Source organism: Poecilia formosa, unplaced genomic scaffold (assembly GCF_000485575.1).
Source record: "Poecilia formosa unplaced genomic scaffold, Poecilia_formosa-5.1.2 Scaffold24, whole genome shotgun sequence".
Classification (NCBI taxonomy): domain Eukaryota; kingdom Metazoa; phylum Chordata; class Actinopteri; order Cyprinodontiformes; family Poeciliidae; genus Poecilia; species Poecilia formosa.
The window spans coordinates 1,047,566-1,066,858 of NW_006799963.1; the positions used below are offsets into that span (position 1 = coordinate 1,047,566).

At 41.5% G+C, this 19,293-nt stretch overlaps 1 protein-coding gene across 1 annotated transcript; it reads left to right on the forward strand.

Annotated features, from left to right (window-relative positions):
• Positions 1–721: 721 nt before the first annotated feature.
• On the forward strand, positions 722–17,830 carry slc22a17 (solute carrier family 22 member 17). Its single transcript, XM_007547974.2, has 10 exons — positions 722–1,334; positions 3,377–3,899; positions 7,596–7,699; positions 8,702–8,856; positions 10,361–10,526; positions 10,917–11,041; positions 13,446–13,551; positions 13,720–13,943; positions 14,552–14,663; positions 15,474–17,830. The coding sequence occupies exons 2-10, from the start codon at positions 3,426–3,428 to the stop codon at positions 15,748–15,750; spliced, it is 1,743 nt and encodes a 580-aa protein (XP_007548036.1). The 5' UTR covers positions 722–1,334; positions 3,377–3,425; the 3' UTR covers positions 15,751–17,830.
• The last annotated feature ends 1,463 nt before the right edge of the window (positions 17,831–19,293 follow it).

Below are 19,293 nucleotides of genomic sequence, written 5' to 3' on the forward strand. Positions count from 1 at the left end.
GTGAACGTAAAGTGTAGCAGTAAACCTACAGCTAGATGGTTTAAATCAAATCTTTATTTTGTATTAGAATGGCTCAGTCAAAGTCAAGTTCTGAATTAAGGCGAACTCACAAATCTCTGGCAAGACTTGAAAATTGATGTCCGCTTTTTTCCCCAGGCAATCTGACTGAGCTTTAGCAATTTAGCTAATTTTTCTTCTTCTTTCTCTCCCTTAGTTGTATATGCTGCTAGAATATACCTGCAAAAGGCTTACAGTTGTGGTTGCAGCACAGTACTGAGTATTAATAGGGGCTGAATACAGAGGCATGCCACACTTAGATTATTATTTGTGAAAAAATAAAGCAACTGTGCACTGTTTTTCCATCTCATAGTTATGGATTACTTTCTATTGCTCTATCACATAATAACCCAATAAAATACGTAGAGAAGTGTGTCGTTAGGTGACAAAACATTAATAAGTTAAAGGTATATAAAACAAGGTAGTTTAGTTTAGAGAAATATAAATTAAGTATTAATATGTTTTGTCAACAGATAGATATGTCAAGATTTGGAGAAAAATAACTTTTTGAAGTATAGAAATCTAACAAATTATTTAGGCTTTTACAGGTATTAGATTTTACCACATGTATTTTTGGAGTATTTAGCATTTATTAATGTCTATATTTATTTAAGTGTTGCCTCTTGCTGAACCTTTCCCCCCCTCCCACAGAGTGAATCCTCAGTTCACCACACACGATCTTTGGCAGCGGTATTACGACGAGACGCTGTTTCCACGGTTTTAGCCGATTTTTCTCGAAGTGTTTCGCCGCCGGTGGAGCTGCTCCCTTTAAACAGGCGGCTTCTCCGCAGTTTTCCATCCGCTCTTTGTCCGCCAGGCGACGCGTTTCTTTTTAAGGTGATGTCGCAGACATTCATGGGTGATTTATTTTGGCTCCTGTCGTAATGTCGGCTCTCCGAAACTTGGACTGACACAGCCACACTGAACTAGGGAGCGGTGACGGCTGGACTCAGGAGCGGAGAGTCCAGCGAGCATCCCCCCCGGCGGCGGGGAGCATCACATGTCAAAGCGGCGGAGCTTTAGCTGAGCTCCGGACTGACATCGGTCCAGCGCCCTTGCCTGAATCAAAGGAAGCCCCCGGAGGACACCAGAAACCGAAGCCCTTCTTCTCCAGGACAGAAATGTCTGCTCTGTTATTAGAAAACGCAGGTTGGCACCGAGGCGCAGCTGAGAAACGGTGAATGCGGTGAAACTCTGACTCAACCCGCAATGTCATGGGTGTTTGGAAGAAACAACTGGCTCTTTCTGGCTCTCCTTTAACAGCCTTTTGATAAACGGTAAGTGAAAGGTGCGTATTTATCTTAGGCACCAGGCAGATGTAATAGCATCTGTTTGTTGTGGTTTAGCTTTCCGGGGCAGGTGTCTCGACAGTGGCCCCTTCATCACTGCTGCTCTCTGTTTTCAGAGGCCAGCCAGCTTGTCCCCGTGTGTTACATTCCTTCCACGTCCTTTCCCCTCCAACCTCCTGTTAAAAAAAAAAAAAAAAAAAAAAAAAAAGCTCTTATGTAACCCTGTGGGATTCCTTTTCTGTTAGACTTCCTGGCTCTGTGGAAAGAAAACACGGCAACTCCTGAAGGAGCCCCATGTGGACAGAAAAGCTGTCCCAATGCCAGATCAGAGCTCCCTATTCTCCGAAAGCACACAGCATGCTAATAATAAGTCACAATAAGGCTTTATTTAGGTATTTAGCTGAAAGTTAGCCGAGAGTGCCATCTCATGGTTTTGATTCTGCAATGGTATTTTCAGTGACAGTGTGGTATGTAGCAGGACAGGAACTTTGTACTGTCAGAAGTGTATGCGGACACAGAAAAGGCGTGACTGAGTTACGGACTGCATCATTTAGACACGCGCAAACAGCTGTTAAATACAGAAAACGTCACTGTAAATATATTTTTTATGCCGTTGTTTGGCGCCCGCTCTAGCACAGCGCCCCTAAACCCACTTTTGACGCCACTGACAGGATCAGTCGATGCATTTTGCAGGTTTTGTTTAATCTGTGACCTTGTGTGTTGGATGTGACGTAAAAAATATGGTCCAGGTTAGAGAGAAAACAAAATAAGCAACATCATAACTTAAGAAATATATCAAACAAATGAACACGTTTTACCTTCAAAAGGACAAATTGCTCACATTAGTAAATGGAGGAGTTTTCAGTGAGGTTTTGAACAAGATTCTCTCTCTTCTTTTTTAGTGTGAAAACAGAAACTCAGAGAAGTGAGGTCTGATTGCATCTGGAATAAAATGCATTATGGGAAATGAACAATCTACTTTTATTTGCAACATACATGGCTGCTCATTTTTTTAAAATTACTGTTAAACAAACACACGATATATAGCAGAGGCGCAAGGAACAGCACAGTGCTAGTAGCAAAAAAGAAACAAAGTTTAAGACTATAACAACAAGCACATAAAAGTAGGAAATGCTCCAAATATTTAAAACAAAACAATATTTTGTTTGCAAATACAGGTTTAAAACATTTCAGTGAGGCTTAATAAAGTCTAAGTTGGTGTGAAAAAGATCGAAACAGGGAGTAAAACTTTTCTACTATAGTACTTAAGAAAAACAATATTTATGACCTCTCAGAATATTTTCACTTGTTGTTGTATTGCTTTAATTTGACATTGAATTATTTGCAGAAATATAAATGTACCCCAAAGAGGGCTGGACAATAAATTATTAACAATATGTATTGCAATAGATCAATATCGAAAGATAATATGTCTGATAAAATATTCAGTATGTAGAATATTGACTGAACTCCTATCCAGAATCGCACAACGTTCTGGAAGATGTAGGCAGAAGACAGACTTTAGCTGCTCAGCCTCTCACTGCTATGCTAGCTGGGTAGTGTCAACTCACTCGCTCATTGGTTACCTAGCAACAACCTGTTGAGTGACTCGTGCAGCAGCAGTTTGGGGTTTGTCACTCTGCCTCGTAGCTGCTAAAAAATAAACAAACGTGGAGTGAAAACTGAATAAAACGGGGAAGAACACGCAACAAGCTTGGCAGTATTTCAGATATTTAAAATAAAACACAACTATTGATATTGACAAGTGTCAACGCTTCTATCGTGATAAGTTTATCCAGTCACATCGTCCAGCCCCAAGTCCAAACAGTTGTTTGTAAATTCCACTTCTCGGAGCACGTAAAATGCCAACCAGCGTTTGTGGTTGTAATTATAAAAATGTGAAAAAGTTTGAGTTCTTTTCAAGATGCTCCTTGTCCTGTAAACATCTGCTGCTTTCAGTGGTAGAAACAGACTTTTCTTAGGTTTCTTGCTGTTGTTACTTATAACTGTGTGATCTGTTTCTCTCCCAGAGCTCCGCCTCCCATTCTGCCTGAGGACCTCCGACCTTAACGACAAACGATGACCTCCCCTGACTCGCCTCCCCTCGTCTCCCCCTCCCCATGTCCGGCGCCTCCCCCGTCCCTGCCCTCGTCCCCCGCTCCCTCGTCCCCGGCCCCGTCCTCCTCCTCCATCCCGGCCCCCCCCTCGCTGCCTCCCACGGGCGAGGTGATGGTGCTGGCTCTGGGCAGGAAGAAGCAGCGCGTGCTGATCGCGCTCTCCATCCTCCCTAACCTCTTCCTGGCCTTCCTGCTCTCCTCTGACCCCCTCATCACACTCTCGCCGCCCCACCACTGCCGCCTGCCGGGCCCGTCGCCCTCGCTGGAGGCGCTGAACGCCTCCTTGCCCTGGGAGAAGGGCGCGCGGCCCGGGGAGACCGGGAGCCCGTCCCAGTGCAAGCAGTACGCCAACGGCAGCCAGTCGGCCGTGGTGGACTGCGAGTCCGGGTGGGACTACAATGTGACGGAGGGGCTGAAGAACAACATCGTCACCGAGGTAACGCTTCAGCCTAGCTGCTCAACTGTCAAAGTCTTTTCTTTTAGTTAGTACTTAGGGCTTAAATGCTGAGAAACCTTTTTTTTTTTTTGTTTCCGCCCGTCTCTACTGCAGAGTCCTGCTGAGCTTGCAGCTTTTTTTTTTTTTTTTTTTCCGCCCGTCTCTACTGCAGAGTCCTGCTGAGCTTGCAGCTTCACTTTCTGCAGCGTTGTGCTAAACTTTGATTCAGCTTCACAAACTTATTTGACCTCAAGGGACAACCGGATAAATCTCTTGTGCCGCAACACAGGAACATTAGTGTTTTCCAGGCTGCAAGGTCAAGTCATGTTTATTTATGTAGCACATTTCAGCAACAAGGCAGTTCAAAGAGCGCTGCGTCGTAAAAACATCATACAGTCGCCATTTATGAAACAAGCAATAAACATCACATTCTATCAAAGGCCATCATCAAAATCATCAAACGTATACAGCATTGAATATCTAAACAGAAGGGGTTTTTAACCTTGATTTAAAGGAATTCAGTATTTCGGCTGGTTTGTAGTTTTCTGAAAGTTTGTTCCTGATTAGAGGAGCATAGGAACTCAACATTGCTTCTCAGTGTTTGGTTCTGGTTCTGGTCCTGGTCTTGTTTAAACAGGACGACATACAAAACATTCCAGACAGCCTTTGGCTCCCATTCATTTGAAGTACAATAATAAAAAATACATGCGCAGAGCTTTGGTTCTTCCTAAACGGCGAAAAGAAGTTTGCTGTGTTTTTTTTTAGTGCAAGTTTTATTTATTGTGAAAATCTTCCTCTGACTTTGGCTCTGTCATTTATCAAAAATCAGGGAAATTCCTTACATCCTTTTGGTTCCCAAGCAGACTTCCTCCATGGTGTGGAATGATTTTTTTTTTTTTTCTTAAATTGATAAATGTTGTCTAAGTTATTGATTCTAATTTACTGAAACATACACAGAGCAAGGGAACAAAGGTGAGTGTGTGCAGTCACTATCTTTAAAATCAGCCACCTGTTTCATGCAAATCATTTTCCTTTACCTAAGAACATGTAGAAAACTCAAAGTCTCAGTCATTTGGATAAGCTAAACAAAGTTTAATAAAGATGTGACCTGTGTTAATAATAAAAAAACACCTCTAATGATATCAAGAATTACATTTTTGCAAGTTGAAATTTCATTTTAAGATGCCTTGAATTATTGCTGCTTGTGAGAAATAAGCTTAAAATATCTCAGAATCTTGGATAAATTATGGTAAATATATCTGAAACGTTTCTTGTATAGCAAGCTGCTGCTGTTTGCAAAACGGTTTTGACCAGTAAATGCTAAAATGGCTTGCCTTAGAAAGCAGAGGAGATCATTTAGCATTTCACTGTTTGAATAGGATAAAAACCATCAGGCTGTTCAGTTTGTTTAAGATTTGCTGAAGTGCAAAGTGCTCTTTTGCACAGTTCAGAGCTTTTACGAAAGCTCATATTTAATTTAGCTCATTTCATTGTTTGCCCATAATAGCATACAACTTAACAAGGTGGCTTTTCTGTTGGCTTTAAAGCAGATTAGAGTGATTGAAAAAAAAAACAAAAAAACACAACCACATACTTCAACAAAACGTGCTACAAATGAATAGGAATGCCTTTTTTTACAACAAACTGAGCAAGTTTAGGTCCTGTTCTGTGTTACTTTGGTAACACTAAAGCACAAGAATATAATGTGGATAGTCTTAACAGCAGTTCAGCTTTATTTAGATCGTTGTGCGAAGAAGAATTTGAAGGAGCATGTTTGGAATGTCCAAGATGAGAATTTCCATTATTGTAGAGGACGATCCTGATTACAGAGGGAGAGCTGCTGCGCTGATATAAATGGAAACTGAGGCATTAAGTAAAATAAAAGCATACAGGGTAAATAGTTTATTTAACAGCTTTCCTCTGTGACCTGTTATGTGCAGCGTTAATCATTTTTGCTTCCCAGCTCTGAGCACCTAAACCTCAAGGACACGGCTTTGTGTCTCCAACCTTTCAGCCGACCTCTCTCCTGAAACTAACTGTAATTACAGCTGCTTCTTTCCCAAATACGTTGCGCAGATCTCTGTAGCTCCCTGTTTGTGAACAATTCTTCATACATTTCTGCTGCATCTGCACCACGCAGCACAACAGTCGGTGTCCGTGCCCTCTGCCCATCACTCCGTTTTTCCATTTCTGACCATGCTGCTGTAAGGAACCCCACCCAGTCCTCCAGTCCACGGTATGAGGGCAGTGTGCTGGTGATCCACCCACACCACTGCAGCAAACGGAAGATTCTCCAAGCGCTGCCAAGGGACGCATTTGGATGCAAAAGCATCCGTGTTGTTAAAACAGTGTTCACACTCAGGTTTACAGACAGGATGCTTTGCTGTCTCTGTGTGTTTGTGTGTGTGTGAGATCTTTTCCTCCTTCCTGTGCAGCTTGCTTCACTGTGCTGACGCGGGTAGCAGTGTGTTTAAAGTAAGACGGGACAAGCTCCCGATCAGCTCCAGATCAATAAGTATCGCCTGTTTCCACACAGTACAGGCTGTTAAGTTAAGGCTGACTTGGATTCATTTGGCTTTATTCAAAGTCCCACTCACCTTGTGCTGACATATTACGTGTGAGAAAATAACTGCACTTCCGCATAACTCTGTCCTGTCTGAACATTGTTTAACCTTTGATTTCATTTTAACTTGGTGTGCCAAACCTAAGAGAAAAATGTAATTATAGTAAATCTTGACGCCTCGAGATGGCATTTATTGTGACAGAATCGTGGTCTTCATGATGTTGTTGGTTCTCTTTAACAAACTGAGGCCTTCACAGAACAAATGAATTCATGCTGAGATGAAATTACATAAATATGAAGAGAAGCAAAAGTAAACTAAAGCCGACTCGGTGATTCTTTGTTTTGGGAGTCATCCACATTGAGCCAAACAGGCTCGGATGTGGCAGCTTCATGCCTGACTGCAGGTTTCTTTCTGCTCCCGCCAAACCAGTCGGGGGAGTCTCTGAACTCGTTTGTGCTCATTCCCGCTCCGCTCTTGTCGTGCAAAGCATTCCAGGCGCATGAGAGACATGCGACGTCGCGCCGCCCTTTGTCCCAGCGTCCACCGTTGTGATGTCGTTACTCGGCAACAGGACAACTGGTATTATGTGACGGGCCTTTTTCTGTTGCGCCACACGGTTTCCAGTCATGCGAGGCCTCTTAATGTTTAGCCCTCTCCTCGAACTCCCTATAGACCGGATCATCAGAACCGTGTTATCTCCCCCCCCCATCCTCCAGCAGTGCTCAGCTGTAAATGCAAATCAATGGATCAATTTGGGGAGATGAAACTGAACCGAGAGCAGAAACCTGGTGTATTAAACAAAGGTGCTTCAACTTTCTATCTCTGCTCGTATGTGACCACACTGCACTTTCAGCACAGTTATTTACCTTTACATTACATAAAAGAATCAGAGCCTTCTGTATTTGCTCAGTGGGTGTTAATCCTTCTTTTGTTGAACTCCAGACCTGCATTAAGTTTGGTTTCACTGCTGTTTTACCTCTTAATCATCAACTACAGCTTTCTGTTTATATGGTGTATCCATCTCTTGAGACTCTTGATGCTTATTGACTCTGACTTTTCTTAAAAAAATCATAAATACTGGTCCTGACTCAAGCAGATCGTCTCTGACAGACCTCTCTCTCCGTCTGTCCAGTGGGATCTGGTGTGCGGCCAGTACTGGCTGGTTCCGGTGGAGGAGGTGTGCTTCATCCTGGGCGTCCTGACTGGATGCCTCAGCCTGGGCTACACAGCCGACAGGTAAACTTAACAACATTCTCTCACATCCATTTATTCGGATGTGTAGCTTATTTCTTTTAAAGACAATTGGACCTTTGTTTCTTTGATATTTTTTTTCCATTCTCTTTTTACTTTCTTTCTCTCTCTCTCATTCTTTGTTTCTTGCGTCACTCAAGTTCATGTACAAGTGAAGGAAGGCAAGGGAATACTTTTGGTTGTTTAGTTTGCCAAACCTTTTGTAAAACTTGGTGGTGGCAGAATCATGCTGCATGGATGCTGGTCGGATTTGATGGGAAGCTGGTTGGAATATTTAAAAAAAAAAAAAAAAAAAACTTGCATAAATTTTCCCTCTCCTTACAATTATCCTGTCATGTGCCACAGAAAATCTGAAATAATTTGCATTAGAGCTTGTGATTAAAACAGCACAAATCATGGACTTCAAGTTCTTTCCTCTTTATTTTAATTACTGTAAGAAACTGGAATGTGATGTTTACTAAAGTACTAAAGTAAACCTCACCGATGTGAGACGAAGCAATTAGCCCTAAAAAGTCACCAGCTGTGGCTGACTTTTTTTTTTTTTTAAGCTCCACCCACACTCCCACAATGCACTGCTGGCCTGCATCCACTGTGTCACTGGGAGAGCTAAGCTGGGAGAGCGATGATGTCATTTCAATCAGCTAATAGCCCTCATTCATTTCCTGACCAGCTGAGCGTTGCATGCGTTTGTTAATGCCAGTAATTTAATGCTGCCTCCTCAGGGCTCCCAACGCAGAGCCTACAACAGGAGCAAGAAGGTGCCAAACCGCAAATCAGCGAAACATCGGCAAATTATCACAATGATTTATAGTCAGGGTTGTCTAGTTCTCCTTCTTTAGTTTTCAAGAAGGTATTTGTCTTGAGGATAAACAGTTCTCACTTAAATCAGCTCAGTACACAAATATGAGCTGTTTTGTTCCCCAACATTAAAGGTTTAACTATGTTAGTAGTTACGTGTCTCAGCTTTGTGTCTCCGTGGTTCTGCAGGCTGGGCAGGTCCAAGACCCTGCTGATCTCTCTGACTCTGTCGGTGGTGTTTGGGGTGCTGGTGTGCGTCTCCCCGTACCCTTCCATCTTCATCGTCATGCGCTTCTGCCTGGCTGCTGCCAGCGCAGGGGTCTACCTAACTCTGTACATCGCCCGTAAGTATACCCAGTTATTGACGTATCATCCAAGTCATACGCAGCCAGACATGCATTTCTACATACAAAAAGCTAATAATCCAGTGGCTCTCACTATGGTTTTTTTATTTGTTGACAGCAGCAGGAGGCTTTTTTCTGTTTAACGGGAACTGCTTTTGGGACTGGTTGTAAAAACTCTGAAAACGTCACAAATTTATGAGGCTTAATAAGCTATGGAGACTTGTGACATGTAAATAATTGCTAACTAGAGCATAATTAATCCATCTCACCAGCCATGGTTAAAGTTTCATTTACTCTTGATGTAATACTCCATATTTTGTTACACTCCAACCTGAATTTTTGGGAGATTTTAGATCATAGACCAACATAATGTGGCATGTAGTGCATAGTTATGAATTGGAAGGACATCTATACATGGGTTTTCCTAATCTTTTCCTAAAAAAAAAAAAAAAAAAAATGAAACGTGTGGCATGCATTTGTATTTGGCCCTTTTTACTCTCGTATCATAAAATCAAATGGCACCTAGCAAGCTACAGCGGTCCACCTAAGCTGGCAAGGTAACTCTGGAGGAGCTGCAGATATCCAGAGCTTAGGTGGGAGAATTTGTCGATATGGCAACAAGAAAAATCAACAATACAAAAAGAAAGCCATAAGACATCCTATTTAAGGTGGGAGTATCATGCTGTGGGAATGCTTCTTCAGCAAGGATAGAGAAGCTGGTTGAAGCTGATGAGGAAATGCTTGGAGCTAAATGCAGGACAATCCTGCAAAAATACATGACACTGAAGTTCAGTCAAACTCCCATCACTTGGTTTACATTAAAGCATGTATTAGAATGGCCCAGTCAAACTCCAGACCTGAATACAATTAGAATATGTGGCACAGCTTTTAAATTGATGGGAATAAACTCGTCTGATCCACTTTAATTGATGTGTACAGCTGATCAATGACTTGATGCAACAAAAGGGAGAGTCTACAAAAAAATGTAAAAGCATGCCGCACTTCTCAGATTTTTTCTAATAAAAATCAGTGAAAGCAACGAATCCTTCCCTTACATTCCACAGCTTTGTCCTGCTTCGTACGAATGCACCACATCAAATCCCCATAAAGTTTGTGGTTACAAAGTGACAAAAAGGGAAACAGTTCAATGGGTGTGAATACTTTTATTATTATTAATTTAAAAAAATTTTTTACACATCGGTCAAACAAGCAAAAAATGGCATCCTCATGTTTGCCTGTTTGTAGCAGTGAATGCTTTCATCCAGCTCAGTCTGGTGTGTCGGCTCAGACTCGCCTAGTTAAATCTCCATAATTAGCTTTTAATTGGCGCTCGGAACTGGCGTCAAAAGACCGAATTTGTAAATATCAGCGTGCAATTACTCGGCTGGTTTAACACGCACAGAGAGTGGGACGCATTTGTAAGTCAAAAAGTGAACCGTGGGGAAAAAAATAAGCATCTCAGAGCAGCGGAAATCGGAAGCAGTGATGTTTTCTCGCTCGGCAGGTCTGGAGCTGTGCGAGCCGTCGCTCAGGCTTGTGGCGACCATGCTGGCCGGGTTCATGACTGTGGCGGGGGAGCTGCTGCTGCTGGCCGTGGCCCTCGGCTGCCAGTCCTGGAGGGGCCTGCTGGGAGCCGGGGCGGCCCCTCTGACGCTCTTCCTCAGCTACGGGTACGACCGCTCGCCCAAATTGATAAATCGTTGAGTCTGTATTAAAAGGACCCGTGTCCTACGGCCAGCTGGCTCGCAGAAAGCTCTGTCAGGTTGTATCGATCTACTCCTTGCTCGCGTCAAGACACATTAGGACCACTTCATTCAACGGGCCAAGTTTCCAGCAAGCCCTCGCCGCTCCTCCTAACCAAATTAAACGAGATTATCGGCAGATTTGCGGCAATAATCCTCAAATTTTTAATAAGAAAGGATTAAAGATTTGCACCACTTGCTGACTTGTTTATTTCTTTGGCTCATGGAATAAATCGGTGGCGCAAAAGCTCCCCGGCTTTCAAATAATTCCGTTTGAGGCTGAAGGGTGATTATGTGTTGGGTTTCCCCCTGCTGCAGCGTTCCCGGTGTGTTCCCAGAGTCCCCTCGCTGGCTCCTCCTGTCGGAGCGATCCGCGGACATGAACGCGTTCAGCGAGAGGAGGAACTCCAACAGAGACCTGAGGGACGACGAGAGCTTCACAGGTTTGTTTACAAACTCGCCTCGGAGTCTGGTGATGTGAGCCCGTGTTCAGTTTACGCACCATTTCACTTTTCATTTTATTTCATTTCATTCACTCAATAAATATGAGCAGCTGAAAGGCATCGGGAATGAAAAAGAGAAGAAAGAAGTATATACTTCTAATATCTGCTCCCTATTCACACAAAGAGAAGGTTAGCTATTGAACTCAGAAGACTATTTCAGACTTATTTGAAATGCATCGAAAATACACAACAAAATATCAGCTTATTCAACAGCTTATTGCTTCATCATAATAATGTTCAGATTTCTTTTAAATGCAGAAAGAGCTTTTGATTGTGTTATCTCACTGTCAAGATTGTTCTTAGTAGTGTAACGTTTTTATTAAACCATACATATTTTCTTTTCCTTTTTACAAATATAGTTTCGTTTGAAAATAAAAAGCACTCTTTTACATTTTAATATATTTTACTCCATCGATTCATTAAGATTCAAAACAATTAGGTGTATAAATATTGGTTTTGTGCGATTTCTGTATCCACTTATTTCAAAGTATTTACATTTATTACTGAATGTGGCATTTTTAAGTTATGATTTCAAAATGAAAGTCTGTATGGTTTAAAGTTGTTTTAGTGAGATGATGCCAGAGAAAAGTCCAGGAGTTTTGATCTGAGATCTGCTGTTTGGCTTCTCTGCAAATTGTTTCTGCTTCCTTACAGCTGCTACATTATTCCTCTATTTATGCAAAATGACAAATTCAGCTGTGTGGACGGTTCAGCTGCAGGCTGTCCAAGCAGAATGCCTGACTAATATCACCTTTTTATGCCTTCTTTTCCACAAAAACCAGACTGCCAGAAATAAGCCTAATATAATGGTTTATTTTATAGATTTGTCTGAGGCTTTGCTACATAATCACATTAATACATGTCATAGATAACATTGTCAAAACTTTAATAATCAGTGTCACATTCACAGATGCAGGAATAGTTGCTAATTTTATGTTTAAAACAGAACCAGTTAAATAATGTTTTAGATATTTTTTTATGTAAATATGCAGTGAATGCTAAGTTATAATCAAGGATTTGCTAAACGCATTTGCTTCCTGCCTTAAAATGCAGCTATAATGAGCCATAATGACATACTGCTGCTGTTGAAGACAACCTAAGTCAGGCTTTATTTACATATAAACATGTTTACAGGATAGAAGCAGATGTTTCCATTATAGCTTCTGTTTTGTTAGCTTAGCTCTGACTTTATCGTTCTTATCCTCCACAAACCTCATTGCTTTATTGTCTTAGTAGATGGGAATAAACTGTATTGTCAGTAATTATATATGGGAGTTATGTTTTGGTAACTCAAACAAGTGAAACTGCTTTTTGATTTGTGCGGCATGAGGAAATTAGTTTAGCCCTGTGTGTTTCCTAAAACAAAGATGGAGTCAGATTCATGTTTTGTCTAGCATATGACATAAGAAATGGCAAAAAAAATAAATAAAAATGCATACAAAAGATCGAAATGTAGGTAGTTTTATTCATTTATTTATTTTTTTCTAATAGGATCCTTGTTGAATAAATATGTGTTGAAGAAGAATTAGTGGTAAAACTATGCCACAGTAGCTGTGCTAAAGAAATCTCTGCCATTAATTCACAACAAATCTTTGTATACAAACATGAAAAATTGTCTAAATATATCTGAGAACTCTTTGTATTTGAGAGAAGTGGGACATTTTAATGTATAAAATGTGTAGGAACCCTGATTTGAACTAAAAATGATGTCTATATAAATTATTAGTGGAAACATGCACAGCACTCAAAACCAGAGTCACTTCCAACATGACAGAGACATTTTTCTATCAGTGACATTTCTAAAAGCAGAATAAGTGCACTCATGCTGTGCAGCATAATTATTCTGCATAAGGGTCTTCCTGTTAAAAAGGCATTTTCCTTTCCACTGTCGCCATGTGCATCATTGGTTTGACTAATTGCTGAAAAGTTAATGCCGCAATGAAATCAGTTATTCACAGAACAATTAATACTCCGTAGTGTGACGTTTTTATTATCTTTTTACTGTAGTCTATTTCTTATTTTTTCCCCCCTGTTTTATCTTATTTCACCCATTGTAAAGCACTTTGATTAAACTACTGGTTATTGTAAATATTACTATTAACGGTCCTCTGTCACCAAATGCTCATCCAGGAATTTTTCCTACTAAATCAGTGACTCGGTGCAACAGACTGGGTTTACTTCAACAGAAAACTGACAGTCCTTAAATATTTATCAGTTTAAAAAAAAAAAACATTTTCCCCTTTCTAAATCGGTAAAATTTTTGTAGCTTTGGCGTGTATTTTAGGAAGGCAGGGGTTCTACAGTACGGTTGAACTTTGATGGTTTTGGTCCCGTTGTTCCGCAGAGCTGGACTCGGAGCCGGCCCCCTCCTCCCGCCCCCACCTGTCCTTCCCCGAACTTTTCCACAGTAAGAACATCTGGAAGAACATCTGCGTCCTCGGCTTCACCTCGTAAGTCACCCCGCACTAATTTAGTGCCGGGACAGTGTTTTGTGTCAGCGCAGCGCTTTGTGTACAGGCGTGCTGCAGTCTCGTATGTCATCCCTGCAGCCTTGTGATGGACTCTAAACCTGCGTGGACGCTCACTCTTCATTCCCCCCCCATGTCCTCTCTCCTCAGATTCATCTCTCACGGCATTAGTCACTGCTACAGCTCTTTCCGTGGTGACGTCAGAGGCACCGCCCCCAGCTTCTACTGGACGTACCTGCTGTCCGTGAGCGCGGGGGGCGGGGCCTGGGTGCTGCTCTGGGCAACGGTGGACAGGTGCGGTCGCCGTGGCATCCTGCTCCTGTTCATGACGACGACGGGCCTGGCCTCTTTGATTCTCCTGGGACTCATGGAGTGTAAGCTGGTTTTTAGAGGGCAGCGGGGGGCTTTGTCTTGTTTTCTTTTTTTTTAATAATTGTTATTTTGCATAAATCTACACTCAAACAGGAGAGACTATTAATAGTCCAACAAGGTGGAAACAGGATCTTTTCATCTCCTGCTGCTAGGGAATGATTAAATGAGGCTTATGTTGGGATTAAAGTCCTACCTCTAATGATGGAGATTTCATTTTAGCCCACATTCACCTGCAAGATCAAACTGAACTTCATCCATTATGAAAACGATAAACAGCACACCAGTCTGCTTGGTTCGTGGAAAAGTCCAAACTATACACATTGTTTTTCCATCACATTGTGGAAATGCACATTTCAGAATCTGTCTCCCCCTAGTGGCTGGTAAATAACACATCTGGTTTATGTAGGACACTGCAGTGAGAGCAAAGTCAAAGCCGTGTCAGAGGCTGCGCTTTAATCACTCATCAACAGCGAACAAGGTTCTGATTAGACTGCTGGGTGGGTCTTTGCTCCTTTACAAGCCGAAGGAAGTCGAGCTGACCGAGTCGATTCAATCGCATGAGACGCATCACCTTCACGTTGTCAACACTTTCTCTTCTCCTCCATCACAGATCTCAGTGAGACGGCCATCACGGTTTTCTCAGTGCTGGGTCTTTTCTCCTCCCAAGCCACTGCATCGCTCTGCATCCTCTTCACCGCAGAGATCATGCCCACCGTCATCAGGTAACAAGCACACTAGCAGAACACTTTCCAAGCTAAGAGCATTAGAAATGCAGTAAGTCACGAGGGAGCAGAGGATATGTCGTGTCAATAGGGACCAGTATAAAAATGCTTGAATTTCAATTAGGTGTTTTCAAAGTTTAGAAAGTGGTGGATTTCTATTTAAAGTCCTTGAAAGATGTTCAAACTACACAGTTCTGTAATACCGGGCAATTGAACTAATTCAGATATTTTCAAAATACAAAGACACAAGTTTCAAACAATCTCTAAAAAAAGTGTTCTCGCTAAGTTTTCTGGCGTTTAGCAAATAGAAGCAAGATATACGAACCTGTGTGGATTACAGGAAATCCTAAAAGTATTGAACACTTACTGTGTCATCTTGCCAACCCAGGTGTATGCAGCTAAACTTCAGTTAGAGCCAATAATGTCACATGACAAATTGAAGAAAAGCAACTTGTACTTTTTGAAAAATTTCCACTTAAGATTGTTTTTTTAAGAAACTCCTTTTTTGCTACTTTAGAGTTTTTACATGTTATTTGTGGAAACTTGTGGAAAAATGGGTAAAAAAAAATATCCCTAGTAGGTTTAGTGTCATTGTGGAAATTCATTGCTATTATTTCTTGAAATGACAACAAAAAATAGCCAAAACCTAAATTTATTATCTTAGCCATATTTAAAATCATCAATGACTTCTTTACCATTTTTTGTTAAAGTTATATAGAGCCAGACCTCTGCTTCAATCTGTCAAAAAAATAAAAAATTGATCCAAAATGAAGGCGTTGAGGATGAGTGTGTGTGTTGGTGTGTGTCCAGGGGCACCGGCGTGGGCGTGGTGCTCGCCCTGGGCTGCGTGGGCCGCCTCAGCTCCCCGATCATGGACCTGCGGAACCACTACGGCTACTTCCTGCACCACGTCATCTACTCGTCCCTGGCGCTCCTGGCCGTGCTCTCCATCCTGCTGCTGCCCGAGAGCAAGAGGAAGCCGCTGCCTCAGACGCTGGGCGACGGGGAGCAGTACCGGCGCCCCCCGCTGGGCCGGAGGAGGAGGGACAACGTGCCGCTGCTAGCCACCCCAAACCCAGAGACATAAAAGAGAAGGCTGCCGCAGCGCCGCCACGCAAACAGATGCCCGTCTTTCGTGTTTGTTCGCAGGAGGAGAGGGAGAGAGACGTAGCAATATGGAAACAAACCGGAGGACGACTGGAGATGAAAAGGGCTGTAACGGACTTTATGCTTCCTAACATATCACACTCTTTGTCATTCCAGACGCAGACAGACTGCTTGAGCTGCCTCAGACTTCACATCTCTCCGTTTTTTTCTTCCTTTTTTCCGAACACTTAGATTTACTTCTGAACATTAACAACATCCACACACATCCAGGAAGCTCTTCATTTTCTGTCATGAGACACACCAGCATTCAGCTACACCTCTGTGTCTGTGTGTCTGTGGTAGAGGCTGCATCCTCCGGCTGCAGGCGGCAGTCATTTGTTACTGTTCCTATTTTTTTTATGTATTTGATGTGGGTGAGAAGACAAAAAGCGCTCAGAAGTGTAGAAGAATCAAGGTTAATTTTTTTTTTTTGTTTGTTTTTTATAACTTGTGGGTTAACTCTCCAATCTGGCACTGGAGCCTGATGGGGAACAGCAGCTGTAACAGGAAAAACAACAACAAAAACACATTGTAAATACTCTTAGGTTTTAATTTCTTTGGGGCATCTGAGTTTTGTTTTTTAATGCCAGACTCGGTGGCCGGAGCGATCCAGTCTGCTATGTAGCGTGGCGACGAGAGAAGAGCACTTTGAATATTCTGCTTTGTAACATTAACGAGTTAATCCGACCAAAGTCTTCAAGTTTAGGGGGATGGGCCTGTGAACATAAATCACACATTCTGATCAAAAACGTCTCAGTAAAGATGGCAGCAAAGTCTGGCCTGGAGCTAGAACTATTTATACTATTTATGTCGTCGTTAAGTTTAATCAGTAATTTATCCTGACACTTTGAGTCTTAATTATGAAGCTGGATTGGATCCGTGTAAGCCTTCTGTTTATCCCGGATGTCAACCATGAAACATTCCTGTCTGCATGTTTGGAATCACAGAAGGGCTCGTTTTCTCTGCATTTCCTCCGACTTGATACTTCTAGATGAGTAGCGTCAGCTGATGCTACACGGATACAAACAAACCGCAGTAGAGGTGTTGATCATGTTTATAGGCGTATGTATATTGGCCTTTACTGGAGACAGAAAAGTTGTCTTTTTGGGAAAAAGGGCCCAATGAGCATGCTCCATGTTGGGGAGCTGAAGAGGGCCCCTGAGCTCCAAATTAACCCCTCATTCATTCCCTTGAATGCCCATTGACTGGGCTCCGACCAAGTCTGGAAAAGTCTGGAATTTGATTTTATTATTTTCCTGGTCTGAAAAAGTGTCGAGAAAAAATATATTTTCAGATTTAACTTGCTTTTCCGTTGCCTAAATGTGCTCTTTTTTCCTTGTTTCCTCCTCTCCTTTGCCCTCATCTGCTTTCTTTTTTCCTACCTTTTTCTTACCTTCTTCCTTGTACACTCCCCTCATTTCTTCTTTCCTTCATTTCATCTTTTTCTACCTCTTATCCTTCATTACGTCCTTCCTTATTTTCTTTGTTACAAAGCCTTCTTTTTTCCCTTCCTTCCTGTTTCTGGTTTTTGCATAAAGCTTATAGATTCAGTAAAGGTATCTGCCATGAACACATTGAATTTTATATTTTTAAAATAGTGTTAAATACTGACGACTTTGCAGGTTTGAGACAGGAAAAGTATGGTGTTTAATCTGTCTTGTGGGAAAGAAATATCGCAGGCAGGATGATTGAAAGCAGGTAAATCTGTTTTGCAGATTTTGCTGGAGCGAACCGACTGATTATTTTTCTTCGTATGTGAAGGATAAGGAAATGGGGGGTTTAATTTGGACTTTGAAGTTAAAGAAATGCAAGTTTGTTGATGACTTTTTTTTTATTTCTCTGTATGTTGCACTCAACAAGTCTAACACTTATACTCTAGTTCTTATCATTAATTAACTTGGCTTGAATATAATTATGTCTGACAACACTGGCTGATCTGTTCAATGATGGAGTGTGATGCAGTTAATTCTGATTTTATGTAAATTAAAACTGGTTTAATAAAAACAAGCGCTGAATTCAGACTTTATCGTTATGAGAACATGAATGTGTCTGTTTAAATGTAGAGGAAGACAAAAAAAAAAACCCGGCAAAAAGTAGTTTGTAAATAGTGAATAGACTGCTGGTCACTGGAAACTACTCCCTTAAAATAATCTGACCTGTTTGTGATAACGCTGACGTCTTAGCGCCATTGTAGATTTGGACAGAAAATTTCCACCAAAAAACAAACAAACAAAAAAAAACCCATAAATTTCTGAGCTCCCAAAATTGACTTTTGAAAGTCAGAAATGTCCAAGTTTTTTTTCTAGAAAATTGTTGGTGGAAATTTACTTCTTTAACTGAGAACATGAGCCACTGACCTTTAACAAATATGGTCTGTTACAAAAAGTTTTCCTCAAGACAAGAAGTAAAACAAACAAACAAAAAAAGTGCTACTATTTCATTTTGGGGGTAAAAATAAAGACATTTTGGGAGCGCCGACTATATGTTAAATTGACAGTTTGGTTTCATCTGCTTAATTGTTGAAGATCTTTCACTGAAGGATACTTCAAACTTTCCTGTAATGTTGAATGAATAATCCGCCTGGGGAATTCTGCAGGGGGCTTTAGACTGAATTTCAACATGGACAAGCTAGCTTGGTTGCTTTTTTTTTTTTTTTTTTTAGTCTGCTTCAGCAAGGAAACGTTTGGGGAACTATGGTTAGTATTTAGAGAATGTTTCCTGACAGTCATTACTGACAATCACTTTCAGGGAAAACGATCATTCAGGAAACATTCTTTGAGCAATCAACCAACATTTCCCTAACAAACATTTTTCAAAGATTACTTTTAGCCTTTAGCAAATGCTTTCAGTAAATTTTAGCCTCTAGAAGCTACTGAAACCTAAGAAGAAACCTTTTATGAGCACTGGAGATACTAGCTGTAGGTTACAGCTGACTTTACGGGAACATTAAGTGGACATTTCCCAAACGTTCATCGAACCTTCACAAAGCTTTCTTCGTTTTCAGTCAGTCACAGTCCTCAACTCTCCCCAAACTCACGCTGCTCTGCCAAAACATGACTTTTCTAGCTTATTTCTGTTATTTTCTTATTTTTTACTTGCATACAGCATCAGCTAGGCCAATCAAACTGATCAATCTTGTTTAACTGCCAAACCAACTTGGAAATGATAGTGCCTGTAAGAAACTAGATAAAAATCTAGCCTCTATAAATGAACACGCTTTCCCCAAACCAAGCTGTTATAAGCATTTAACGTGAAGACAGCTGAGCTCCATGGAGACGCTTTTGAGGGTTGGCGTTAAGTGAGGTCACAGCTAAACCCGAGGTGTGAATGCTCGACATTCAAGGAGCTCCTCAAGTGGCATGTTGAGGTCCACAGAAGAAATCCTCTTACATGGATTCCAATTTGCACCTCTCATCCTTGGACAGGACAAGGCTGACAGATATATCAACCTCTCCCTCATAAAGTTAATAATATTGTCAATGAT

What these genes read in the sequence shown, in the direction of transcription:
- slc22a17 (XM_007547974.2), top strand. Translation starts at nt 3,426, where the DNA reads ATGACCTCCCCTGACTCGCCTCCCCTCGTCTCCCCCTCCCCATGTCCG. An exon ending in CCTAACTCTGTACATCGCCC is followed by an intron (nt 8,857 to 10,360) that starts GTAAGTATACCC and finishes CTCGCTCGGCAG; the next exon opens with GTCTGGAGCTGTGCGAGCCG. An exon ending in ACGCTCTTCCTCAGCTACGG is followed by an intron (nt 10,527 to 10,916) that starts GTACGACCGCTC and finishes CCCCTGCTGCAG; the next exon opens with CGTTCCCGGTGTGTTCCCAG.